Raw genomic sequence first — 26,591 nt, 5'->3', positions numbered from 1 at the left:
TGGGGTAAGACGCCCCCCTAAGATCAATGTCTTTGCTGACAACAAATACGTTTTGAGAAAAAAATTGAAGGTGGATTATGACCATGTTTAGGGTAACAAACTATAAAGGAAAATAAATGGCTACAGTTGACAGATGTTTTGTTATTTAATAAAACATATGGCAGGCCTTAATGCATGCCCATTTTCAAAAGCATTCAGGGCACAACAAAGTGCCTTTTCGCCATAGCCACCACGATCAGATATTTTCTTTTAAACTCTCATCAGAATTTATTTTTTTACAAGTATCTTTAGAACATTGGATAACTGACCCCTAACTCCTATTCTGACACTAACCTAACCCTAACCCCTATTCTGACACTAGCCTAACCCTAACCCCTATTCTGACACTAACCTAACCCTAACCCCTATTCTGACACTAACTCCAACCCTGGCCCCAATTTTAACACTGACCCCTAACCCTAATCCTGCTAACTGGGGGTTATTAGCTTATTCTAACTAGCTGGATAGCATGTATTTCCCCTCAGACTTTCTGCTAGTGAGGTTGCAAGCTAGCTAACTGGGGGCTAGCTAGCTATGCTAGCATGCGTTAGCTTATGCTAACTAGCTGGTTAGCATTTATTTCACCTCAGACATTCTGCTAGTGAGGTTGCTAGTTAGCTAACTGGGCTAGCCAGTGACTAAATCACAGCTAGAAACAAAGGATCAACCATACAGGGGCCCCATTGAAGAAGAGACTTTCTTGGGCCAAGCCACATGAGCAATGTCCTTTGGTCTGATTTTTGAGAGTTTTGTTCCAACCGCCGTGTCTTTGTGAGACACAGATGAGGTGAACGGTTTATCTTTGCATGTGTAGTTCCCACCGTGAAGCATGGAGGAGGTGTGATGGTGTGGGGGTGCTTTGCTGGTGACACTGTCAGTGATTTATTTAGAATTCAAGGCACACTTAACCAGCATGGCTACCACAGTATTCTGCAGTGATACTCCATCCCATCTGGTTTGCGCTTAGTGGGACTATCATTTCTTTTTTTAACAGGACAATGACCCAACACACCTCCAGGCTGTGTAAGGGCTATTTGACCAAGAAGGAGAGTGATGGAGTCCTGCATCAGAAGACCTGGCCTACACAATTCCCCGACCTCAACCAAATTGAGATGGTTTTGGATGAGTCGGACTGCAGAGTGAAGGAAAATCAGCCAACAAGTGCTCAGCATATGTGGGAACTCCTTCAAAACTGTTGGAAAAGCATTCCAGGTGAAGCTGGTTGAGAGAATGCCAAGACCATGCAAAGCTGTCATCAAGGCAAAGGGTGGCTTTGAAGAATCTCAAATCTCAAATATATTTTGATTTGTTTAACACTTTTCTGTTAACTACATGATTCCATATGTGTTATTTCATAGTTTTGATGTCTTCACTATTATTCTACAATGTAGAAAATAGTACAAATAAAGAAAACCCTTGAATGAGTAGGTGTTCTAAAACTTTCTAAACTTTCTAAACTTTGAAAACATTCTAAGCTTGGAGCCCTTAAAATACAGATGATGAGATTGAAAGTCATTTTTTATTGTAGGTAATTTGAGTCTTTGTAAACAAACATTGTATATCTTCAAAATATTTGCTCTAATGCAGCCTTTTTCAAACGGGACTCCCAGCCACTCCAAGTATTTGAACAATTCCAGAGCTAGCACACCTAATTAAACTTGCCAACTTGACTAGGTGAATTGCCAACTTGACAAGGTGAATTAGTCAAGTTCTGAATTGACTAGGTGAATTAGTGAAGTTGTGAATTGACTAGGTGAATTAGTGAAGTTGTGAATTGACTAGGTGAATTGTCAATTTGACTAGGGTGAATTAGTCAAGTTGTGAATTGACTAGGTGAATTGTCAACTTGACTAGGTGAATTAGTCAAGTTGTGAATTGACTAGGTGAATTGTCAACTTGACTAGGTGAATTAGTCAAGTTGTGAATTGACTAGGTGAATTGTCAACTTGACTAGGTGAATTCATCAGGATGTGAATTGACTAGGTGAATTGCCAACTTGACTAGGTGAATTCATCAGAATGTGAATTGACTAGGTGAATTAGTCAAGTTGTGAATTGACTAGGTGAATTAGTCAAGTTGTTAATTGACTAGGTGAATTCATCAGAATGTGAATTGACTAGGTGAATTGTCAACTTGACTAGGTGAATTCATCAGAATGTGAATCGACTAGGCGAATTAGTCAAGTTGTGAATTGACTAGGTGAATTAGTCAAGTTGTGAATTGACTAGGTGAATTAGTCAAGTTGTGAATTGACTAGGTGAATTGCCAACTTGACTAGGTGAATTAGGTGTGCTACTTCAGGACAAAAATTGTGAAACATCTGTGGGCCGAGAGGAGAGGTTTGAAAAGCACTGCTCTCTTAATATATAGACTGTGAGTCCTTGCATCCATAGCTGTGTAACACAATTGGGTTGTGCTTCTCCAGCTCGAACTCACATATGTCCCTCTGTCTCCCCCTACAGGGAAAGCTGGTGAAGTACTTCAGTCGCCAGCTGTCCTGTAAGGTGAGAGTGGCCTTACAGGAGGACACCACTGAGCTACAGGACTTCCCCCGTCTGGGACACTGGTTCCGTATAGTCAACCTGAGGAAGGAGGTCACTGAGGTACTTTGATTTGCATCTACGTATCACAATCACTGTGAGTAAAACCTTCTTACAAATAGCCGATGGTCTGCAAAATTAGTGATAATTAAAGTAAAGGGAAAACTATAAATTAACATTTTAGTCATTTAGCAGCAGTGTTGGGGTCAATTCCATTTCAATTCCAGTCATTTCAGGAAGTAAATGAAATTCCAACTCTCAATTCCACATTTTCCTTTGAAAATTGAAAAGCTTTGAAGAGGATTGGAATTTGAATTTTATGTGTACTTCCTGTTTACAAGAGCGGCCAGGATGGTGGATTGGACTAACACCTCATCATAAACAAACATTACTTTAAATTTCTATAAGCCCAACGTAGTCTTCTTCCTTTGCCCAAAACACATCACTTCCTGAACCTTCTCGAGTGCTACCTTGTCTCTCTAGCATGCATTGTTGTTACTAGCACTGACTTTGCTCATAGCTACTTTTATTGATGAAAAGTTTTACTTACTGCAACTCTGATATGTGGTTGTCTAGCTTCATTAAGATGAATGCATTAACTTCAAGTCGCTACGGATAAGAGCGTCTGCTAAATGACTAACATGTCTATGACCCCAACCCTGTTTAGACACTCTTGTCCAGAGTCACATACAGTTAGTGCATTCGTCTTAAGGTAGCTAGGTGAGACAACCACATATCACAGTCAGTCATAGTAAGCAACAAAAAAAACAACTAAATAAGTAGCTAGTAGCAAAGTCAGTGCTAGTAAGTAAAGACAAGTGTGGGAGCACGTTTCTGTCTTCCCTGGCCATATGATCTTTTATTTCATATACCGAACAAAAATATAAACGCAACAATTTCAAAGATTTTACTGAGTTACATGTCATATGAGGAAATCAGTCAATTGAAGTAAATTCATTAGGCCCTAATCTATGGATTTCACATGACTGCGAATAAAGATATGCATATGTTGGTCACAGATACCTTAAAAAAATGGGCCTCACAATGGGCCTCAGGATCTCGTCACTGTATTTTTGTGCTTTTAAATTGTTATCGATAACATGAAATTGTGTTCGTTGTCCGTAGCTTATGCCTGCCCATACCATAACCCCACCGCCACCATGGGACACTCTGTTCACAACGTTGAGATCAGCAAACCGCTCACCCACACGACGCCATACACATGGTCTGCAGTTGTGAGGCCATTTGGATGTACTGCCAAATTCTCTTAAATGACGTTGGAGGCGGATTATGGTAGAGAAATTAACATTCAATTCTCTGACAACAGCTCTGGTGGACATTGCTGCAGTCAGAATGCCAATTGCATGCTCCCTCAAAACTTGAGAAATCTGTGGCATTGTGTTATGTGATGGATATAAACTCATTTGTGCACAACATTTGAGAGAAATAAGATTTTTGTGCGTATGGAACATTTCTGGGATCTTTTATATCAGGTCATGAAACATGGGACCAACACTCTACATGTTGCGTTTATATTTTAGTTCAGTGTATAATCTAAAATACCTGATCTTATATCAGCATTCTCTGATACTATTGGTAAATACAGGTCCAGGGGTATCAAACTCCATTTCTGTGTGTGTTAGCCTGGGCGCACGTGTGTTAGCCTGGGCGCCAGTCTGTTTCTGCTCTCTAGCCAACTCCTGATGGAATCGTCATGACAATGAAGTAGGCAGAAGCACAAACAGATCTGGGACCAGGCTACTTGTATGTGTGTTCTGTAGGAGATGGGTCCAGGCGATGTGACTCTAGAGGGGCTGTTGGAGATGAGTGATGAGGAGGTGTGTGAGGCCATGGAGAAGTTTGGAGCCAACGACGAGGAGTGTGCCCGGCTCAATGCCTCTCTGACCTGCCTAAGGAGGGCCCACAAGTCAGGTAGGAAACCTACACACTTGGAGGGAGAGGGAGGAAAGGTAGACAGTGGGGACAAGTCAGCTATTTATTTAACTTTCATTTAACTAGGCAAGTGTGTTAAGAACAAATTCTTATTTACAATGACGGCCTACCCCGGCCAAACCCGTGCGCTGCCCTATAGGACTCCCAATCACAGCCAGATGTGATACAGCCTGGATTTGAATCAGGGACTGTAGTGACACTTCTTGCACAGCGACGCAGTGCCTTAGACCGCTGCACCACTCGTTAGGGACCCTAACACATGCCGTCTCTGAGGAGGGGAGAGAGGGAGGGAAGAAGGGAGGGGGAAGAGGGGGAGGGCACTCTGGGATGTAACTAACTCCTCTAGGTTGTTATTGCCTGAGTTCATGGGGAGTTTTCAGTTAGTGCTTTATACAGTAGCCTTGTATTACTAGCATGATCTCGCAAGCTTACATAAATACTCTGAGTGTATAAAATATTAGGAACACCATCCTAATATTGACTTGAACCCTCCTTTGGCCTCAGATCAGCCTCAAGTTATTGTGGGATGGACTACACAGTGTTGAAAGCGTTCCACAGGGATGCTGGCCCGTACTGACTCCAATGCTTCCCACTGTTGTGTCAAGAAGGCTGGATATCGTTTGGGTGGTGGACCATTGTTGATACACACTGGAAACTGTTGGGCGTGAGAAACCAAGCAGCGTTGCAGTTCTTGACACACTCAAATCGGTGCGCCTGGCCCCTACTACCAAACCCAGTTCAAAGACACTTAAATCTTTTGTCTTGCCCATTCACCCTCTGAATGGCACACATACACAATACATGTCTCAATTGTCTCAAGGCTTAAAGGTCCTTCTTTAATGTGTCTCCTCCCCTTCATCTACACTGATTTATGGCAGGAAGCCGGCAGGTAGCCTACTGGTTAGAGTGTTGGGCCAGTAACTGAAAGGTTGCTAGATCAAATTCCTGAGTTGACAAAGTAAAAATCTGTCATTCTGCCCCTGAACAAGGCAGTTAACCCACTGTTCCTAGGCCGTCTTTGTAAATAAGAATTTGTTCTTAACTGACTTGCTTAGTTAAATCAAAAAGTTGACATCAATTATGGATCATAGCTTTCACCTGAATTCACTTTGTCAGTCTGTCATGGAAAGTTCCTAATGTTTTGTACACTCAGTGTATGTTTCGCTACGAGCAAAACATATTTATTTAAGCTCAAGATATCAGGATGGTAGTACGAGGTTATCTATACCTGAGCTCTCCAGCCCTGTTCCTGGAGAGCAACCGTCCTACAGGTTCACGATATCAGGATGGTAGTATGAGGTTATCTATACCTGAGCTCTCCAGCCCTGTTCCAGGAGAGCAACCGTCCTATAGGTTCACGATATCAGGATGGTAGTATGAGGTTATCTATACCTGAGCTCTCCAGCCCTGTTCCTGGAGAGCAACCGTCCTACAGGTTCACGATATCAGGATGGTAGTATGAGGTTATCTATACCTGAGCTCTCCAGCCCTGTTCCAGGAGAGCAACCGTCCTATAGGTTCACGATATCAGGATGGTAGTATGAGGTTATCTATACCTGAGCTCTCCAGCCCTGTTCCGGGAGAGCAACCGTCCTACAGGTTCAAGATATCAGGATGGTAGTACGAGGTTATCTATACCTGAGCTCTCCAGCCCTGTTCCTGGAGAGCAACCGTCCTACAGGTTCACGATATCAGGATGGTAGTACGAGGTTATCTATACCTGAGCTCTCCAGCCCTGTTCCTGGAGAGCAACCGTCCTACAGGTTCACGATATCAGGATGGTAGTACGAGGTTATCTATACCTGAGCTCTCCAGCCCTGTTCCGGGAGAGCAACCGTCCTACATGTTCACGATATCAGGATGGTAGTACGAGGTTATCTATACCTGAGCTCTCCAGCCCTGTTCCTGGAGAGCAACCGTCCTACAGGTTCACGATATCAGGATGGTAGTACGAGGTTATCTATACCTGAGCTCTCCAGCCCTGTTCCTGGAGAGCAACCGTCCTACAGGTTCACGATATCAGGATGGTAGTACGAGGTTATCTATACCTGAGCTCTCCAGCCCTGTTCCTGGAGAGCAACCGTCCTATAGGTTTGAACTTGAAGGTTTGAAGTGAGACGCTTATCTGGAGAACACCAATGGCCAACAAATGTACAAGTGGAGACAGTACTCCAGAGAGTCAGATTCCCTGTGGCTCAGTTGGTAGAGCATGGTGTTTGCAACGCCAGGGTTGTGGGTTCATTTCCCACGGGGGGCCAGTACGGAGAAGAAAAAAATGAAAAAAAATGTATGAAATGTATGCATTCACTACTGTAAGTCGCTCTGGATAAGAGCGTCTGCTAAATGACTAAAATGTAAATGTAAACTCCAACCCTAATCTTGTGCACTTGATTCTAATAATTAGCTTGTTGATAAGCTGAATCAGCTAGGTTATAGGAGGGTAGCTCTCCAGGAACAGGGTTGGAGAGAAAACCAACACAAGGGTAGCTCTCCAGGAACAGGGTTGGAGAGAAAACCAACACAAGGGTAACTCTCCAGAACAGGGTTGCAGAGAAAACCAACACAAGGGTAACTCTCCAGGAACAGGGTTGGAGAGAAAACCAACACAAGGGTAACTCTCCAGGAACAGGGTTGGAGAGAAAACCAACACAAGGGTAACTCTCCAGGAACAGGGTTGGAGAGAAAACCAACACAAGGGTAACTCTCCAGGAACAGGGTTAGAGAAAACCAACAGAAGGGTAACTCTCCAGGAACAGGGTTGGAGAGAAAACCAACACAAGGGTAACTCTCCAGGAACAGGGTTGGAGAGAAAACCAACACAAGGGTAACTCTCCAGGAACAGGGTTGGAGAGAAAACCAACACAAGGGTAGCTCTCCAGGAACAGGGTTGGAGAGAAAACCAACACAAGGGTAACTCTCCAGGAACAGGGTTGGAGAGAAAACCAACACAAGGGTAACTCTCCAGAACAGGGTTGGAGAGCAGTGGTGGAAAAAGTACCCAAATGTCATACTTGAGTAAAAGTAAAGATACCTTAATAGAAAATGACTCAAGTGAAAATCATCCACTAAAATACTACTTGAGTAAAAGTCTAAAAGTATTTGGCTTTAAATATACTTAAGTATCAAAAGCAAATGTAATTGCTAAAATGTACTTAATATAAATTATATTATAAGGAATTTTAAATTATTTAGACTTGTACTTTTCCTTTTAAAAATTATTTTCTATTTTTTTTTTTTTTGTACCGATAGCCAGAGGCTTGCTCCAACTCAGACATCATTTAAAAATGAAGCATGTGTTTAGTGACTCCGCCAGATCAGAGGCAGTAGGGATGACCAAGGATGTTCTCTTGATAAGTGTATGAAATAGACAATTTTCCTGTCCTGCTAAGCAAGTACTTTTGGGTGTCAGGGAAAATGTAGGAGTAAAAAGTACATAATTTTCTTTAGGAATGTAGTGAAGTAAAATATTAATAGCAAAGTAAAGTACAGATACCCCAAAAAACTACTTAAGTAGTACATGAAAGTATTTTTACCCATGTACTTTACACCACCTGATCTACACAGTTCATGAGGACTTTTCATGAACTGGTGAATGCTGCCATCTGTTGACCAGATTTAGCAACACAGTATGAAGTCAATATAGCCTGGATGCCAGTCTCAGAAAGACACAATGAGGAATGAAGGGCTGGAGATACAATGACTGGTGGGATTGAATCTGTTGACTCTGCTAGTCTATTCTGCTGTGTTAGTGGAAAAGCCTGCACACCTTGAGATCACTTTTGTTGGTCAATTGCACACAAATTCCAACTGAAATTTGACTTCCGCTTTTAACCCAACCCCTCCAAAAGACACGTGCAGGATTTGGCTGCAACACTGGGCGCCCAAGAAGCTGTTGTGGAGGGTTAAATGCCTTGCTCAAGGGCACAACGTCAGGCAATGGCATCTTGAATTTGATAACAGCAACCTTCTGGATGCCAGCTCACTTCCTGCCAGATTTGTCCCGTCTGACCTGGGGTTCACACTGGCAACCCTCCAGTTGCTGGCCCGCCTCTCTAACCGCTAGGCTACCTGCTTCCCTGTGGGTCTCCAGCACCAAGTTTTTACAGGGAAATATCTAAGGGTTAAATGATCCATATTGAGTTATTCATTGCTCTTGCCATTATAGGATAAATGAAGTTCTCTGCCCTCGTATACTGTAACAGCCACATTTAGTACCCTTTACCTGTGACTGTGTGACATCCTCACAGTAGTCCCCTCGTTCCTCTCATCTCAATAGTCTCCTTGTCTCATTTCCTTCATCTCCACTGATGACAATGGAAACCAAATTATTGTGCGGCATTACAAGACATTACACCATTTTGCTTTTTCCTGTCCAGTGTTTTCAGATCAGTATAGATGAAGGAAGGATATGAGGAAAGGTGGCTGCTGTGGATGATTGAGATGCACCCTCCCAGCACACAGAGCATGTAGTCCGTTGGCATTTTGTCCAATAGGGGGCAGCACAGACCACATGTTTATTTTCAGAACTAAACAGTCTTGTGTTGTAGTGTTGCTGGCTGAGCAGAAGGGCACAGTAGACCATCACAAAACTAGGTTTGATATCAAGGTTTGATGTGTGTGTCAACACCCCCCCCCCCCCCCCCCCCCCCCACACACACACACACACACATTCATTCATTCCCACCAGATGTGTCTCTTTGATGAGTCACTGGGAATACTTTATGTTATGAAGCCAAGTTGAGAAGAGTTGTATTGTCGGTGCAGTGTTCTCATCGTCACGGTCATAGTACACAGACCGGGAATATTTTTTCTCCAAATGAAAAAGACAGCAGATGTTGCTTTGGAAAATCATGGCCATGTACCAAACTGCTGTCAGATAACACAATGTCCCGTCAGTCCCAAAGTTCATCTTACGGTCACTTCCCTTCCCTGTCTTGATTCTACACACAGCTAACTCCAGTAATAATAATAATGACGAGGAACTTGTTATCCACTGGCCTACCTGGTTAAATAAAGGTGAAATAATAAAAAATAAAATAATAATAATAATAATGGATTTATAAAGCTCCTTTCTACCAACTGAGCTACTAAAAGTGATTTACCTAGTGCATCACCCAAGTGGCACCCAATTGGGTGATGCACAGCAACCATTTGCCAATAAGGAATGAAGGGATGATTAGGTGGCCATGATGGAATGGGGCCAGCCTGGGAATTTAGCCAGGACACGGGTTAACACCCCTACTCTTGCGACATGTGCCATGGAATCTGTAATGACCACAGAGAGAGTCAGGACACCTGTTTAACGTCCCATCTGAAAGACAGCACCCTACTCAGAGCAGTAGGCAGGTTCATTGTAGCCTGTGGGTGTTGAATAGGCTCTGGGCTAGGGTTAGATTGTGACTGGATACACACGTGCACACACACACACGCATATGCACACACGCACGCACACACACACACACACACACACACACACACACACACACACACACACACACACACTGGTCTGGCCTGTGTGTCTGTTCCTAAGGCCTGATTAGATTGTAGCCAGTAGCTGATTGGCTGCTGTTCCAACTTCCTCCAAAGGAGACAGCCAGGTGATTGGACACCCATACAGAGTCCAATTGGGTGTGTGTGTGTGTGTGTGTCCCTTTGTGTTTGTGTGTGCGCCTAGTTGTAGTTGTTCCAACCAAGCCTAATAGATCACACACACCTACACATAGGTTAGACCTGTACATCAGTGGTGGTTGGTGCCGTTTAAGATGAGGGAGGACAAATTCATTTTTTGTGTGCACGGCTTTATTTCTATTACAGCATATTGGATGACTGCCATTCATATTCCATTCAACCAACTCAATATAACATCAATGGGTTTAGGATACTACATCATGCTAACATTTTCCCCATACCCATCAGGAGGTTGCTAGAACTTAGCCTTTGAATTAAAGTTATCAACGTAGGTGCAGACACGTCGAGAGACAAATTTGAGTAATCAAGGTGACAGACATTGACACATTCAATACCGCCTTGCACACTCTTGCCTGCATCTAGCTGATCTAGGGTGTAATAATTAGTCCAACAGTTGCAAACATGAGTTTCTATTTCTACAAATTCAGGTATGTTTATCCCCGTTTCGTTCTGTTTGCTTCCATTTAAGAAACATTTTTCAACAGAATAGGCGAAATGAATACACCCCTAATCACACGCAAAACACAGTTCACTTTCACAGCAGCCACATACAAACAGCATTGTCCCTTTGATCGTTGTATAATTCCTTCTCACTCTCCTCTTCTCACCTTTTCCCTTCGCTTGTGGACTTCAGTGCACAACATATCAGCTGTCTGTAACCAGGCGAAAAAAACTTTCCAAGCCAAACCTTCATATCATAACCACTAACCTCTACACACAACCTACATTGTTGTCACCATATTAGCTAACGTCATAGTCAACATACCTACTAGAACTAACGTGTTAGTAAATCTGTTACAATCATGCAGTACAGTGTAGTCAGCATGCAGTTTAGCAGTTACACCGGTGGGCCCTGGTGGCAATAAATTATTAAAACCAAAAGCTTACCTTGACTTGGAAGAGTTCCAGTGTTGGATAGACATAGCCAGCTAGCTAACATAGCATCCCTCTCTGTTTGAGCCAGGTGTTTGTAGCTGCATTCTCTAGTTAAGAAAGTGAAAACAAATAAGAGTCAACTACTCACCACATTTTATCCACTGCAGTGCTAGCTTGCTGTAGTTTATGCTTTCAGTACTAGATTCATTCTGTGATCCTTTGATTTGGTGGACAACATGTCAGTTCATGCTGCAAGAGCTCTGATAGGTTGGAGGACATCCTCCGGAAGTTGTCATGATTACTGTGTAAGTCTATGGAAGGGGGTGAGAACCACGAGCCTCCTAGGTTTTGTATTGAAGTCACTGTACCCAGTTGAGGATGGAAGCTAACTCTCCTCCAGCTACTGTAGACTTTCATTGCATAACACTGTGTTTTAATCAATTATTTGGTGATGTGAATATATTTAGTGTAGTTTTTTCTGAAAATAATAACTTTTTGAATGTTTCAGTATTTTTATTTTTATGAAATTCACTGAGGAGGCTGGTCCTCCTCTGAGAAGCCTCCACTGCTGTACATAAAACAGACCAAAGCCAGCCCAATTCAGCCCAATTATAAATGATATAGCCATGCATAACATGGATAGCTAAGAGTTGTAACTCTGTATTGTACAGACATATACAGATACAGGTACAGATACAGTTACTGTTCTCCTCAGTTATCCTGCTTCTCACGGTCAGCAAGGGGGTTGGACACATACACACACACTCTAATGTACTCTTTTCAAACGGGTGGCCGGCGAGAGGTGTGAATGTAACGGGAACACCATACACTGCGCGACTGCTATTAGGGCCTCTCATACTCAGAGCGAAAGGGAAAGAAAGGCATATTTTGTCTCCCAGGTCACGTCTCAAATGGCACCCTATTCCATTTATAGTGCACTTCTTTTGATAAGGGCCCATAAAGCCCTGGTCAAAAGTAGTGCCCTATATAGGGAATAGGTTACCATTTGGTACGCAGCCTCATACCCAGTCCCAGCCTCATCCCCAGGCCCAGCCTTCAGACTCATCCCCAGCCTTCAGACTCAGCCCCACTTCAGTCCTAGCCTCATCCCCAGCCCTAGCCTTCAGACTCATCCGTAGTCCCAGCCTCATCCCCAGCCCCAGCCTTCAGACTCATCCGTAGTCCCAGCCTCATCCCCAGCCCCAGCCTTCAGACTCATCCGTAGTCCCAGCCTCATCCCCAGCCCCAGCCTTCAGACTCATCCCCAGCCTCAGCCTCATCCCCAGCCCGAGCCTTCATTCTCATCCCCAGCCTCCAGACTCCTCCCAAGTCACCAGCCCCAGCCTCCAGACTCATTCCCAGCCTCCAGTCTCAGCCTCCAGCTTCTTCCCCAGCTTCATCCCCATTCTCCAGCCCCAGCCTCATCCCCAGTCTCCAGCACCCTCCGCAGCCTCCAGCACCCTCCTCAGCCTCCAGCCCCATCCTCAGCCTCCATCCCCAGCCTCCAGCCCCAGCCTCATCCCCATTCTCCAGCCCCAGCCTTATTCTTAGTCTCCAGCACCCTCCTCAGCCTTCAGCCCCATCCTCAGCCTCCATCCCCAGCCTCCAGCCCCAGCCTCCAGCTTCATCTCCAGCCTCCAGCTTCATCCCCAGCTTCCAGGCTCATCCCCAGCCTCCATCCTCATCCCCAGCCACCAGCCCCAGCCTCCAGACTCATCCCCAGCCTCATCCCCAGACTTAGCCCCTATCCCCAGCCTCCAGCCCCAGACTCCAGACTCATCCCCAGCCTCATCCCCAGACTTAGCCCCTATCCCCAGCCTCCAGTCCCAGACTCCAGCCCCAGACTCATGCCCAGCCTCCAGACTCAGTCCTTTCTTTCAACCTTAAGAGAGAAAATGACCACCACTACACTCTGACGCTCAGCCCCCACTTTGAAATATGACATTTGGTGTGTGTTTTGTATTCTCTGAGAGGAATGGGTCCGTTGGGAAGATTCTTCATGGCCCTCTATGGAGGCCTGTCTTTGTAACTCCTACGCAGATCATGAATATGCAGAATATTCACATGAAAAAGTTTGATTTGTCACGGTATTTTGTAATGACTCTTAAAGCCATCGCAGAGTTAGTTTCACGTCTGTTATTGGAGAAGCCAGTGACTAATATAAACTTTGTTGTGTACAGGATTTGTAACCTCACTTGGACTCTTCAGCTTGAAGTGTCTCCACCCACGCTGTAGAATCGCTAGCTTTTTGGTGGCGTAGCTGGCTAAGACATTGTGGTGTGTTTGCGAGACAGAGGTCCCGAGTTCCATTCTCTGTGTGAGCTGGTGACGGAGGAATAGATACGGTTACTCAGGTATGGCTGCATCCTTCACAGTTGCATCCATAACAACCTTTTTGAGGTTCAATAGAAAAATGTAACGCGTGACATGTGATTGTATATTGAGGAGTGAGACGTGTAATTGTATATTGAGGAGTGAGACGTGTAATTGTATATTGAGGAGTGAGACGTGTAATTGTATATTGAGGAGTGAGACGTGTAATTGTATATTGAGGAGTGAGACATGTGATTGTATATTGAGGAGTGAGACATGTAATTCATTTACAGTAAATGAGAATGTCAGCTATTAAGAACACTTTCATTTAAAGTGTATATTAGAATAGTTTATTGCATTAAAAACAAATGCAAGGTGATTGTGGCTTTCACACAAGTCTTGGTTCTTATTTCAACTCGCAAGTTCCTTCAGCGTTGAGTCATATTGTTTAAGCTAGGATCTTGTCAGTTAGTCCCTCTGTGTTGATCCAATGTACACACATTATATACCCAGCATGCCCCTCTTCAGTAGCCCACACACACTCACCACATGCATGCATACAAGCGTACTCACTGTACACTCACTGTAAACCAAACATCCTGCCTTGTCCTTACTAATAGTGTTGATCTAGCCTTAACGCTGAGAGCTAAGTGTTCATGAGAGAGACAAGTCGTGCCCGGAATACTCAGACTCAGTATACATCCTCACTCATCTTTTCATCATTAAAAAGACTGGCCCAATGCCTGCCCTGCCTTAAGACTGCAGCGATACACTCACAACTAATTAGCTTCAAATGCCATCTGTGAGTACAGAAAGAAGAGGAGAGGAGGAGAGGACAAGAGAGGAGAGGACAAGCGAGGAGAGGAGGAGAGGACAAGAGTGGAGGAGAAGTGAGGAGAGGACAAGAGAGGACGAGAAGTGAGGAAAGGACAAGAAAGGAGGAGAGGAGAGGACAAGAGAGGAGGACAAGAGAGGAGAGGACAAGAGAAAAGAGGAGGAGAGGAGAGGACAAGAGAGGAGAGGAGGAGAGGAGGAGAAGAGAGGAGAGGACGAGAGAGGAGAGGAGAGTAGGAGAGGACAAGAGAGTAGAGGACAAGAGAGGAGAGGAGGAGAGGAGGAGAGAACAAGAGAGGAGAGGAGAGGAGGAGAGGAGAGGACAAGAGAGGAGAGAAGGAGGAGAGGACATGAGAGGAGAGAAGGAGGAGAGGAGGGAACAAGAGAGGAGAGAAGGAGGAGAGGAGGGAACAAGAGAGGAGAGGACAAGAGGGGAGAGGAGGAGGAGTGGAGAGGATGAGAAGAGGAGAGGATGAGAGAGGAGGAGAGGAGAGGAGGGGGCAAGAGAGGAGAGGACGAGAGAGGAGAGGAGAGAACAAGAGAGGAGAGGAGGGGACAAGAGAGGAGAGGAGGGGACAAGAGAGGAAGAGAGGAGAGGACAAAAGAGGAGAGGAGAGGACAAGAGAGGAGAGGAGAGGAGGAGAAGACGACAAGAGGAAAGGACAAGAAGAGAGGAGAGGATCAGAGAAGAGGACTTGAAAGGAGAGGAGGAGAGAACAAGATGAGAGGAGGAGAGAGGATGGGCGGAGAGGATGAGAGAGGAGAGGAAGAGAGGACAAGAGAGGAGGGGAGAGGGTAAGAGAGGAGAGGACGAGAGGAGTATGGGAGAGGAGAGGACAAAAGAGGAGATGAGTATGGGAGAGATGAGGAGAAGAGAAGAGGAGGACAGGGCATGAGAAGAGAGGAGATAAGAGGAAAGGAAAGGAGAGGAGAGAACAGGAGAGGATAGAAGACAGGAAGCTATCTAGCTACCACTGATGCTGTAAGAACCACCATCGTCCACCGTCATCCCATTCAAAGGACAAAATAAAAAATGAACCCTTCCGGAGCAGCATATGGCATCCTTTCGCAAAGGGTGTTTCCCAAATGGTATCCTATTCACTATATAGTGCAATAATTTTGACCAGAGTCCTATGAGGATAGAATCCCAGTGGCCTTTCTCTGCCATTTACCACACAACAGCACAAGTCTGGTCCTAATTAGTCGAATTAGTATGCTGTTAAACGCCTATTTTCACAGAACTCTACCTATATGTAAATATCTCTTATTGATTGGATTTATATAGCACTTTTCTAGACACCCAAATCGGTTTACATAGTAAGGGGGAAGTTCACCTCATCCATCACCAAGTCACTCTACAGACAGTCACTCTACAGACAGTCACTCTAAAGAGAGGTGGAACCAAATAACTAGAATGAATAGGCTTTGGAACGCTCCATAGAATGAGAGTTACACTACATAGAATGAGAGTTACACTACATAGAATAAGAGTTACACTACATAGGATGAGAGTTACACGCCATAGAATGTGATTTACACGCCATAGAATGAGAGTTACACTCCATAGAATGAGAGTTACACTACATAGAATGAGAGTTACACTCCATAGAATGAGAGTTACACTACATAGAATGAGAGTTACACTACATAGAATGAGAGTTACACTGCATAGAATGAGAGTTACACTACATAGAATGAGAGTTACACTCCATAGAATGTGATTTACACTCCATAGAATGAGAGTTACACTCCATAGAATGAGAGTTACACTACATAGAATGAGAGTTACACTCCATAGAATGAGAGTTACACTCCATAGAATGAGAGTTACACTACATAGAATGAGAGTTACACTCCATAGAATGAGAGTTACACTACATAGAATGAGTTACACTACATAGAATGAGAGTTACACTACATAGAATGAGAGTTACACTCCATAGAATGTGATTTACACGCCATAGAATGAGAGTTACACTCCATAGAATGAGAGTTACACTACATAGAATGAGTTACACTCCATAGAATGTGATTTACACTCCATAGAATGAGAGTTACACTCCATAGAATGAGAGTTACACTACATAGAATGAGAGTTACACTACATAGAATGAGATGAGAGTTACACTACATAGAATGAGAGTTACACTGCATAGAATGAGAGTTACACTTCATAGAATGAGAGTTACACTACATAGAATGAGAGTTACACTCCATAGAATGAGAGTTACACTACATAGAATGAGAGTTACACTACATAGAATGAGAGTTACACTACATAGAATGAGAGTTACACTACATAGAATGAGAGTTACACTCCATAGAATGAGAGTTACACTCCATAGAATGGGAAGAGAAAAGGTTTTTGTCTTTTTGTTGTGAGGTCACATGAAGTAACTGCAGTCAATTTATTTATGTTTTTTTTTTAACAAGGCAAGTCAGTTAAGAACAAATTCTTATTTACAATGACAGCCTACAGTGGGTTAACTGCCTTGTTCTGAGGCAGAACAACAGATTTTTACCTTGTCAGTTCTGGGATTTGATCCAGCAACCTTTCGGTTACTGGCCCAACACTCGGCCACCTGCCGCTCCTAGGGAGCTCTGTTAATATTTTAATAAAGCAGTTGCTAAGAAACTAGTATGGTTGGTAAATTGAGCCGTTACAGAGCCAAACATTTTTATGTATCTGGTTAGACTTCATTGTTTCTCTATATCCCTTCCCTTCTCTAGCCCTGACAACAGTATTACAGAAACCATTTCAAATGAGCTTTTACTAAAAGACTCCAAGGAAATGGATACTCTAATATACTCTGGAGAGGGATTATTCCCACTGTACATTAGTTACATGGATGTTTGCAGACAATATTGGATTATTCAGGTCTTGTGTGTAATTAATGCTTGGGCTGTAATTTGATCAGTATCACATGCTTTGTGTATGGGCGTGGGCGTGTGTGTGTGTGTGTGTGTGTGTGTGTGTGTGTGTGTGTGTGTGTGTGTGTGTGTGTGTGTGTGTGTGTGTGTGTGTGTGTGTGTCTCGTCATCATCTATATTAACAGAGCTAATGCCAGTTTATTGGTATCCACGGGTGAAGAAGGCTCTTTGATGATTTCGAAACATTTCAAGTGAGGAGATGCCAAACGTTTTAATTTCCAGTGGCTTGTTTGTCATACGTTTTTGCTGATGAAGGATGCTTGAGGGTGGGTCATCCTCCCCTTCTATTCCTTTCTGAGCAGTTAAGGAGCGCTCCGTTGGCCTCTTTTCCTGTTGCATCCTGGTCTTGTCTGAGGAGTTTGGTGCACTGTGCAGCACACTTCAAGTCTGTTTCAGAGACCCGTGTGTGTGTGTGTGTGTGTGTGTGTGTGTGTGTGTGTGTGTGTGTGTGTGTGTGTGTGTGTGTGTGTGTGTGTGTGTGTGTGTGTGTGTGTGTGTGTGTGTGTGGCCTTGCGTAAGTGTGTATGTTTGAAGTGCGGGAAGGAGGCTGGTCCGCCTCCAGGAGAAAGGAGAGCAGTGAGGTTCTCCATTACACAGTCTGTCTCCCCCCCAGGACCCTTGTACTATAGAACCCCGTATACAGATCTCCTCCATCATCACAAGTCTCTCTCATCTCAGTGGTTAACTCATTTGGCCCTGCTTATGCATTAAGTTGATTAATATGCAACACCATGAGTACCTATGGGCAGAGTTGTATTCATGTATGTTGAGACACCACTGATAGTGGTTTGAGTGTAGGTCCATGCAAGCAGACAGTCTGACAACTGTAGCCTATATGATCAGATAGGACACTTTCCATTGTTGTTATATGTTGTTTGTCTGAAGAACAGAGCATGACGTATACCATGGAACTAGAATGACTAACTCTTTGACGTCACCCGCAGTTATTGAGGAATGTCATTTGACAACCAACACGTCTCCCATTGGACACATCCCTGAGGACTCCTCTAGTCTAGATAAACTGTACTCTCATGTCCCCAGGACATTGTCTGTCACTTGCTGTGTATGTGTGTGTGTGTGTGTGTGTGTGTGTACTGTACTGTCCCGGGGAGTGTCTCAGTCAGACACAGAGGGAACATGTATATGATGTCGTCCTGAAGAGATACTTTGACCCCTGACCTCAGACGAGAGGCCATAAGACACTCAGTCCCTCACGCGTGTTAATGCAGGCCTCTCCCTTTCCTTCTACTCCTCTCCTCTCCTCTCCTCTCCTCTCCTCTCCTCTCCTCTCCTCTCCTTCTCTCTCCTCTCCTTCTCTCTCTCTCTCTCTCTCTCTCTCTCTCTCTCTCCTCTCCTCACTACCTCTCCCCCTCTATATCCTTCTCCTTCTCCCTCCAGAAGTCTCTGGTGGCCTTGTCCCAAAACATCACAGATAAGAAAAAGTCCTAAGGAGTTTATAGCCATTAGTGTTATTGAACTGGATCAGATAATGTAGCCAGAGTTTTGATGCTGAGAGCTCTTTAGAGACTGTGTGATTACTACAATAGCTGGGTCTCTAAAAGGCAGAGTGAGAGAGGGAAACAACAAATTATCAACCATGGTACTGCAGAATATTTTATCAATTTTTGTTATATAATCTATAAACTTTTGTTTCTTTTTCTTTTCTTTCCAGAACAACTTGAGGATGACACATTGCCCAATAACGGAGGTGATTATTTCCATTTAAGCTGAAAATATAATTTCTCTCTTCACTGCTTTCCCAAACCAAACTATTCTGTCTCATTTACTTAACATGAACCCCCATCTCCAGCTTCTCATCTAATGTTTAGTGATCAAGGTGGCTGTGGTTCATCAAGCATCACTCTCCTCTACTCCTCTCCTATCTGAACCCCATGCTACATTACATCTGCTCTTGATGTCAGATGCATGCTCTCTCTCTCTTCTTTGCTCTATCATCAGGCCATTGTTTTTTGTAATCAAATATTTTTTTTATTATTATTGTTAAATGAGTATAAATGTAAATAATTAAACAGAGTCAAGTTATCAGGTGGTTGTTTATGTTATCTGTAACATGTTCCTCTTCCTCCCTCCTCCCTCCTCCTCATCCTCCTCCTCCTCCTCCTCCTCTAGCAGGCAGCCATGCCAAGCAGGACTGGTCCATCCAGTGGCCCACCTCCGAGTCCGGCAAGGAGAACACTCCCTTCCCCTCTCCCGAACCCAGCCAGTGGGTCCGCTTCCAGCTCTCCCAAAGCCCGAAGGTCCAGGCCAAGTACAAGCAGCAGCACCACAGCCAATATCACAGCCCCCAGGCCTTGCTACCCTATCCGTACGGCCCCTATGTCCAGCCAGACCGCCTCACCGTGGACAGCCACCTGGGACTGGGGGCCTTCCCCCCCATGGACACGGGCCACCGCTCCCTGCCCCCCTCGCCCCGCCAGAGGCACTTTGCCCACACCCCTCCCCGGACTCCTCTGGTGGTCAACAGCATGACCCCCCCGGGCACGCCCCCCATGAGGCGCAGGAACAAGGTGAAGGCTCCCGGGACGCCCCCACCCCCCAGCCGAAAGCTCATCCACCTACTGCCGGGCTTCACGGCGCTGCACCGATCTAAGTCACACGAGTTCCAGCTGGGAAATCGCATAGGTCTGGAAGCAGCTGACACGCAGACACCCAAGTGAGCCATTTGACCTTTGTTCTATCTGAACCCTTAATACTGCTTTCACATAGAATTTACGATATTTTGCCAATAAAAACCATGTTTATATGACCCCCTTACAAACAAGCCCATTTTTACCAACTTCTTGCCTGTATCGCGTTTTATACCTCCAGTGGGGGATGAGTGGTAATAGAGGGAGGTTTATTTTAATAAATCCATTGAGAATATACACCATCAAAAATAAATCCATTATTCATTCCTTTAGGCAGGTCCTAAGAAACATAAGACTAATACAATGTATTTTCAAAAGAATAGAATGACATATTTTGAGATAATCAGGCCTATGTTATGGGTCCGTGCAGCCATTGCTGCGCCATCCAAATGAAATCAGTAGGTCGTTATTTTGTTCATTAAACAGACAAGACACAGCTACCTATTCACAGTCAACACACATATGTACAGTACCAGTCAAAAGTTTGGACACACCTACTCATTCAAGGGTTTTTCTTTATTTTTACTATTTTTTACATTGTAGAATAATAGTGAATACATCAAAACGATGAAATAACACATATGGAATCATGTAGTAAACAAAAAAGTGTTCAACAAATCAAAATATATTTTATATTTGAGATTCTTCAAAGTAGCCTCCCTTTGCCTTGATGACAGCACACTCTTGGCGGAGTGATATTTTGAAACAGAGCCCAATCTCATGCTTTTTTTGTCCACGTTTCATCTCTTGTTAGGAAGCAGGCGTAGGGTCTTACCTTCATCATGATACCCATAGAAAATAATAACAAGCCTATTTTGAAAAGCATGTGAGTCTCATTCATATTTCACAACCTCTGCAGGCTTTTGGAGTTGCCTATATGCGATTGTAACGGCTGTCGTAGGAGAGAGAGGACCAAGGCGCAGCGGGTTGCGTGCTCATCATTATTATTTATTAAAATGTGAACACGGAAAAACAATAAACAAAGAAACGACAGGAACAGTTTTACAGGCTATAATAACAAGCAGTGCAAAATCAACTACCCACAAATCCCCAGGTGAAAACACGCAACTAATATATGACTCCCAATCAGGAACAACGACGTACAGCTGTTCCTGATCGGGAGCCACACAGACCACACAGAAATAAACAAACTAGAAAACCAACCTAGAATACAAAACCCAGAACATACACCAAAACCCCGTAATACATAAATAAAACACCCCTCTACAATACTCATAACCCCCGAACCACATAAAACAAATACACTCTGCCAAGTCCGGACCAACCAACAAATACAAATAACCCCTATACTGGTCAGGACGTGACAGCGATTGCGCATAGGCTACATTATAGCACACTAAATGTTTCTAATCAGTGATAGATAAACACTTGATTTAGGCTACATTATAGCACGCTAAATGTTTCTAATCAGCGGTAGATAAGCAAGCGAGCTACCACCTCCACTTATTTGCCCAGCCAGAAAACAATTCACCAAATATCCTTTACAGACAGAGATTCAGTGAAACAAAATCACATTGATTGATTATCAGAAGATTCAGTGAAACAAAATCACATTGATTGATTATCAGACAAGTCAGTGAAGTCACAGGCTTTTGGTAGGGAGTAAGCCTATCGGTAGGGAGTAGGCCTATCGGTAGGGAGTAGGCCTATCGGTAGGGAGTAGGCCTATCGGTAGGGAGTAAGCCTATTGGTAGAGAGTAGACCTATCGGTAGGGAGTAAGCCTATCGGTAGGGAGTAAGCCTATTGGTAGGGAGTAAGCCTATTGGTAGAGAGTAGGCCTATCGGTAGGGAGTAAGTTTATTGGTAGGGAGTAAGCCTATCGGTAGGGAGTAAGCCTATTGGTAGAGAGTAGGCCTATTGGTAGGGAGTAAGCCTATCGGTAGGGAGTAAGCCTCGGCTAATAAACGACTGTGAGTGAAGAGCAAAGTAATCCACCTGTTAAACTTCAAAATGTTGAAGTAAATGATTCAACTAGACAAGATGATCATGGGCCGCACTCACCTCAACTTTTTCAAATCCTAATTGTAGCCTTACCAATATACAAACAGAGATTTAGTCAAGACGAGTTCCCAAACTTGTCTCAAAGCAGGGAGATGTCGCTGTCCCAATCAAAACGATGCTGAAATGATCATCTGGATGACCACACGTGGGTAAGTTATTGTTTCAAATGTATTACAAGGAGGATTGGATGACTTTGGGAGTTTCAGTCAGCAACAATTTGATGCCTTCAATTGCATTAGCCTACTTTATTCCAATATTTTCATCATTCAGTGATATTTATTCCCTCAGTGATTCTTTATGGATCAATGTGGGTAATAAAGCAGTGCATGTGGTGGGTTATGTGAAGAGATGGGTGAAGTGACTTCCCTCGCAAAGTTTACAACTGGCAGGAGGATGGTGAACGGGCGTTGCCTTAGCAACCATCAAGACTTTAGAAGCGTAGTGTGTGCCAATGCCGCCTCAGCATTGCGGCTACGTTTCATACAAAGCCTTAGGCAGAACTTTATTGAAATGATTACTAGGTCGTTTGGCGGAAATAAAAGTTTTGGCTTTGATCCCGGCAATACCTTTCAGATATAAAGAAAAGGCGGGAAAAAGTTGGCAGTATGATAAAGTTGGCATCTTAGTATGAAAGGGATATTATTAGAATCCTCTTTTGCAAGGACCCCCCCCACCCACAGACCCACCTGCCCACTGGCCAAATGATACATCAGCCATGTTAGTGAACTGTCAGTAATGGGACCTGTTGAATGAAGTGTGAAGTGTTTGGCTTTTTGGGGGCTATTGGTCTACTACAGTAACAACACTTGTGCTTCTGGTTGTGATTTTGGAGCAGCTTGTTTGTTGTAATAAGTTTGATTCTGTTGGGGGACAAGGGTTCTCAACGAGTTTGTGGATGAAGAGAGGGAGAGCTTGCAGTCGGTACAATCAAACTAAAAGCGTAGAAGTTTGTAAATGAGTGTTTAGAGTTAGGGCTGTTCAACTTCAACCAGCTGTTGGTCTGCTTGAGACACACTTTAATCTTTCAAAATCTCATTTCTAATACAGAAAATCTATAGAATAAGGTGAAGTTCTTTAGAAGACAGAGAGGACAGTCCCAGGAAAGCATCTCCATCTTGAAACTGTTTTATTCAACTAAGATTGAGATTAAGATAGACTTCTAAACAAGAGAGAGGAAGAGGGTAATCATAGGAAACATTATGTTGTTTCTAACTGCATTTAATAAAACAGTTAGACAATAAAGACAAGCTAGAGCTGCTTTTCTGAGAGTGCCTTCTCTCAATGAACTCCATTTAGTCCTTTATCTTCCTGCCCGAGGCCCAATCAGTTTAATTCGTTCAGTTTAATTCACGTCCAACAGCGCCCGTAGAGAAACAATGTCTGTCAACAGAACAGAGATAACAGAGCAAAGTGCTGAGTTCCTGACTGAGCCACTGAACCAACCGTGTGTCTCATCTGGTGCAATTTTGATCAGATCAGATCAGCCTGTTTCCTCCACTAACAGAGGCCAGGCCAGAGAGGGTCCACCCCAGTGCCTCCAGTCATCAGGAACCATCAGGAGTCAGGAAAGGAGAGCCCCTCGGGAGACGAACAGTCATTTTTATAATACTATTAGATTACAGTGGCCCATCGTTGCCTAATTGGTAAGTTAATATTTTGAGGTTATTTTCCTGCCATCTGGGTTGGGTTCTGCCCTGGTGTGTGTGTGTGTGTGTGTGTGTGTGTGTGTGCGTGCGTGCGTGCGTGCGTGCGTGCATGCGTGTGTGTGTGCATGTACTTGTCTGTCCTGTGAGGTAGTGGATGAACAGGGCAGTGAATAGGGACTCAATCAGCATTAGATAATTGATTACCGGTCCCTGAGCACTGACAGACCGTTTTAGTACTAGCCTGTGCCTGGAAAAGCTAGCACTCATCTGGACACAGTGGATCTTTCACTAACCTCTCCTTGGGTACCCCCAGCCAGTTCCACTTTGGTTATCTATTCCTGAACTAGCAAAGCCTGATTCAACTAATTAACTAATCTTGGTTTTCTTGAAGGTTTGGGAAACATAGGCCTAGTGCTATTCCTCTACACGAATATACACCTTCCTCGTATTGATTTGCAGCATCAATTCACCAGGGCAGGGACTCTACAAGGCGACAAAAGCGTTCCACACGGATTCTGGCCCATGTTTACTCCAATGCTTCCAACAGTTGTGTCAAGTTGGCTGGATGTACTTTGGGTGATGGGCCATTCTTGATACACATGGGAAACTGTTGAGCGTGAAAAACACAGCAGTGTTGCAGTTCTTGACACACTCAATAGGTGTCTGGCCCCTACTACCAAACCCCGTTCAAAGGCACTTCAATCTTTTGTCTTGCTGACTCACCCTCTGAATGGCACACATACACAATCCATGTCTGTTGTCTCAAGGCTTAAACATCCTTCTTTAACCTGTCTCCTCCCCTTCATCTACACTGATTGAAGTGGATTTAACAAGTGATCAATAATGGATCATAGCTTTCACCTGGATTCACCTGGTCAGTCTATGTAATCAAAATAGTGTTCCTAATATTTTGTCCACTCAGTGTACATGGTTTAAAGAGGATACGTACAAGTCTACTTTTTGGTTCAGCTGACTTGTTTCTCCTAATGTTGACTACATGTCTTGTTCCATTATGTTTCATTCCTTCTTCAGAACAGTACAACATGGCCAGGTACAAAAGCTGTTTTTCACTGTCTCATTTCCAGGTGTTAATACACTGCATGGTTGTTGCTGTCATTACCACAGCTTCCTCATTCCTCACCTTCTATCCTTAACATCTGAAAGAGCTGTCAACAACCCTCAGCTCATCCTGTCTTTCTTAATTAGAAAGTTGTTATAGCCGGTTATACACTGCATGGTTACGGCTGCTGTTACCACAGCTTCCTCATTCCTCACCTTCTATCCTTAGTGTCTGAAAGAGCTCTCAAAACGTCTTACTCTTAGTCATAGCTCGTCCTCTCTTTCTTAATGACATGGTATTGCAGCCAAGACACACTATCCAGGATTAACCTTTAACCTCGCCATGTTCCTACTGATGGCATATCTCTCTAGTGTGTGTGTGTGTGTATATTAATGAGTGTAACGGGCGTCGTAAGGATTGGACCAAGGTGCAGCGGGAACGTGTATACTCATCTTCTCTATTAAATTTAAAAGAAGGAAAAACAAACAAATCACGTATACAAAAACAACGAACGACATAAACCAGTCCTGTCAGGTGCACAGACACAAAACAGGAGACAACTACCCACAAATCCCATAGGAAAAACACCCCTCTTAAATAAGACATTCAATTAGAAGCAACGAGGAGCAGCTGCTTCCAATTGAAGGTCAACCCCATTAACTAAACATAGAAAGACTAGAACTAACATAGAAATAAACTAACAAGAACATAGTCCAAAACCCCCGGAACACTCTAAACAAACACCCCTCCTACATAATAACATAACCCAACAAACCCCGAACCACATAAAACAAACACCCCCTGCCACGTCCTGACCAAACTACAATAACAAATAACCCCTATACTGGTCAGGACGTGACAATGAGATGGTCCTACTGAGTACCAGTAGACGTCAGTAGAACTGAACTGAGGACCAATGCCTGACAGCTGTTTTGTTATCTGTGATATCTTTATGTACAGAATCCTGGAAACTAGAGGTCGACCGATTATGATTTTTCAACGCCAATACCGATTATTGGAGGACCAAAACATCCGATACCGATTAATCTGACAATTTTTTTATTTATTTATTTGTAATAATGACAATTACAACAATACTGAATAAACACTTATTTTAACTTAATATAATACATCAATAAAATCAATTTAGCCTCAAATAAATATTGAAACATGTTCAATTTGGTTTAAATAATGCAAAAACAAAGTGTTGGAGAAGAAAGTAAAAGTGCATTATGTGCCATGTAAGAAAGCTAACATTTAAGTTCCTTGCTCAGAACATGAGAACATATGAAAGCTGGTGGTTCCTTTTAACATGAGTCTTCAATATTCCCAGGTAAGATGTTTTAGGTTGTAGTTATTATAGGAATTATAGGACTATTCCTCTCTATACGATTTGTATTTCATATACCTTTGACTATTGGATGTTCTTATAGGCACTTTAGTATTGCCAGTGTAACAGTATAGCTTCCGTCCCTCTCCTCGCTCCTACCTGGGCTCGAACCAGGAACACATCGACAACAGCCACCCACGAAGCAGCGTTACCCATGTAGAGCAAGGGGAACAACTACTCCAAGTCTCAGAGCAAGTGACGTTTGAAACGCTATTAGCGCGCACCCGGCTAACTAGCTAGCCATTTCACATCGGTTACACCAGCCTAATCTTGGGAGTTGATAGGCTTGAAGTCATAAACAGCACAATGCATTGCGAAGGGCTGCTGGCAAACGCACAAAAGTGCTATTTTGAATGAACGCTTACGAGCCTGCTGGTGCCTACCACCGCTCAGTCAGACTGCTCTATCAAATCATAGACTTAATTATAACATAATAACACACAGAAACACGAGCCTTAGGTCATTAATATGGTCGAATCCGGAAACTATCACATTTATTCTTTCAGTGAAATACGGAACCGTTCCGTATTTTACCTAACGGGTGGCATCCATAAGTCTAAATATTCCTGTTACATTGCACAACCTCCAATGTTATGTCATAATTACGTAAAATTCTGGCAAATTAGTTCGCAACGAGCCAGGCGGCCCAA

General features: G+C 43.7%; 1 protein-coding gene across 3 annotated transcripts in view; it reads left to right on the top strand.

The window, feature by feature from the left end:
• The window catches only part of LOC106579819 (kinase suppressor of Ras 2), a 122,932-nt gene that overhangs the window by 9,797 nt on the left and 86,544 nt on the right, over positions 1-26,591 (top strand). For 2 of the 3 annotated variants that reach the window (XM_082966147.1, XM_082966146.1), the window contains exons 2-5: positions 2,502-2,642; positions 4,361-4,511; positions 18,847-18,882; positions 19,305-19,848. In XM_082966147.1, the coding sequence (XP_082822273.1) occupies positions 2,502-2,642; positions 4,361-4,511; positions 18,847-18,882; positions 19,305-19,848 (872 nt within the window). The remainder of the gene's footprint in view (positions 1-2,501; positions 2,643-4,360; positions 4,512-18,846; positions 18,883-19,304; positions 19,849-26,591) is intronic. The other variant, XM_082966148.1, reaches the window with a different exon arrangement.

This window comes from Salmo salar, chromosome 20 (assembly GCF_965601325.2).
Source record: "Salmo salar chromosome 20, fSalSal1, whole genome shotgun sequence".
NCBI lineage: Eukaryota > Metazoa > Chordata > Actinopteri > Salmoniformes > Salmonidae > Salmo > Salmo salar.
This window is presented reverse-complemented; position numbering and strand designations above follow the sequence as displayed.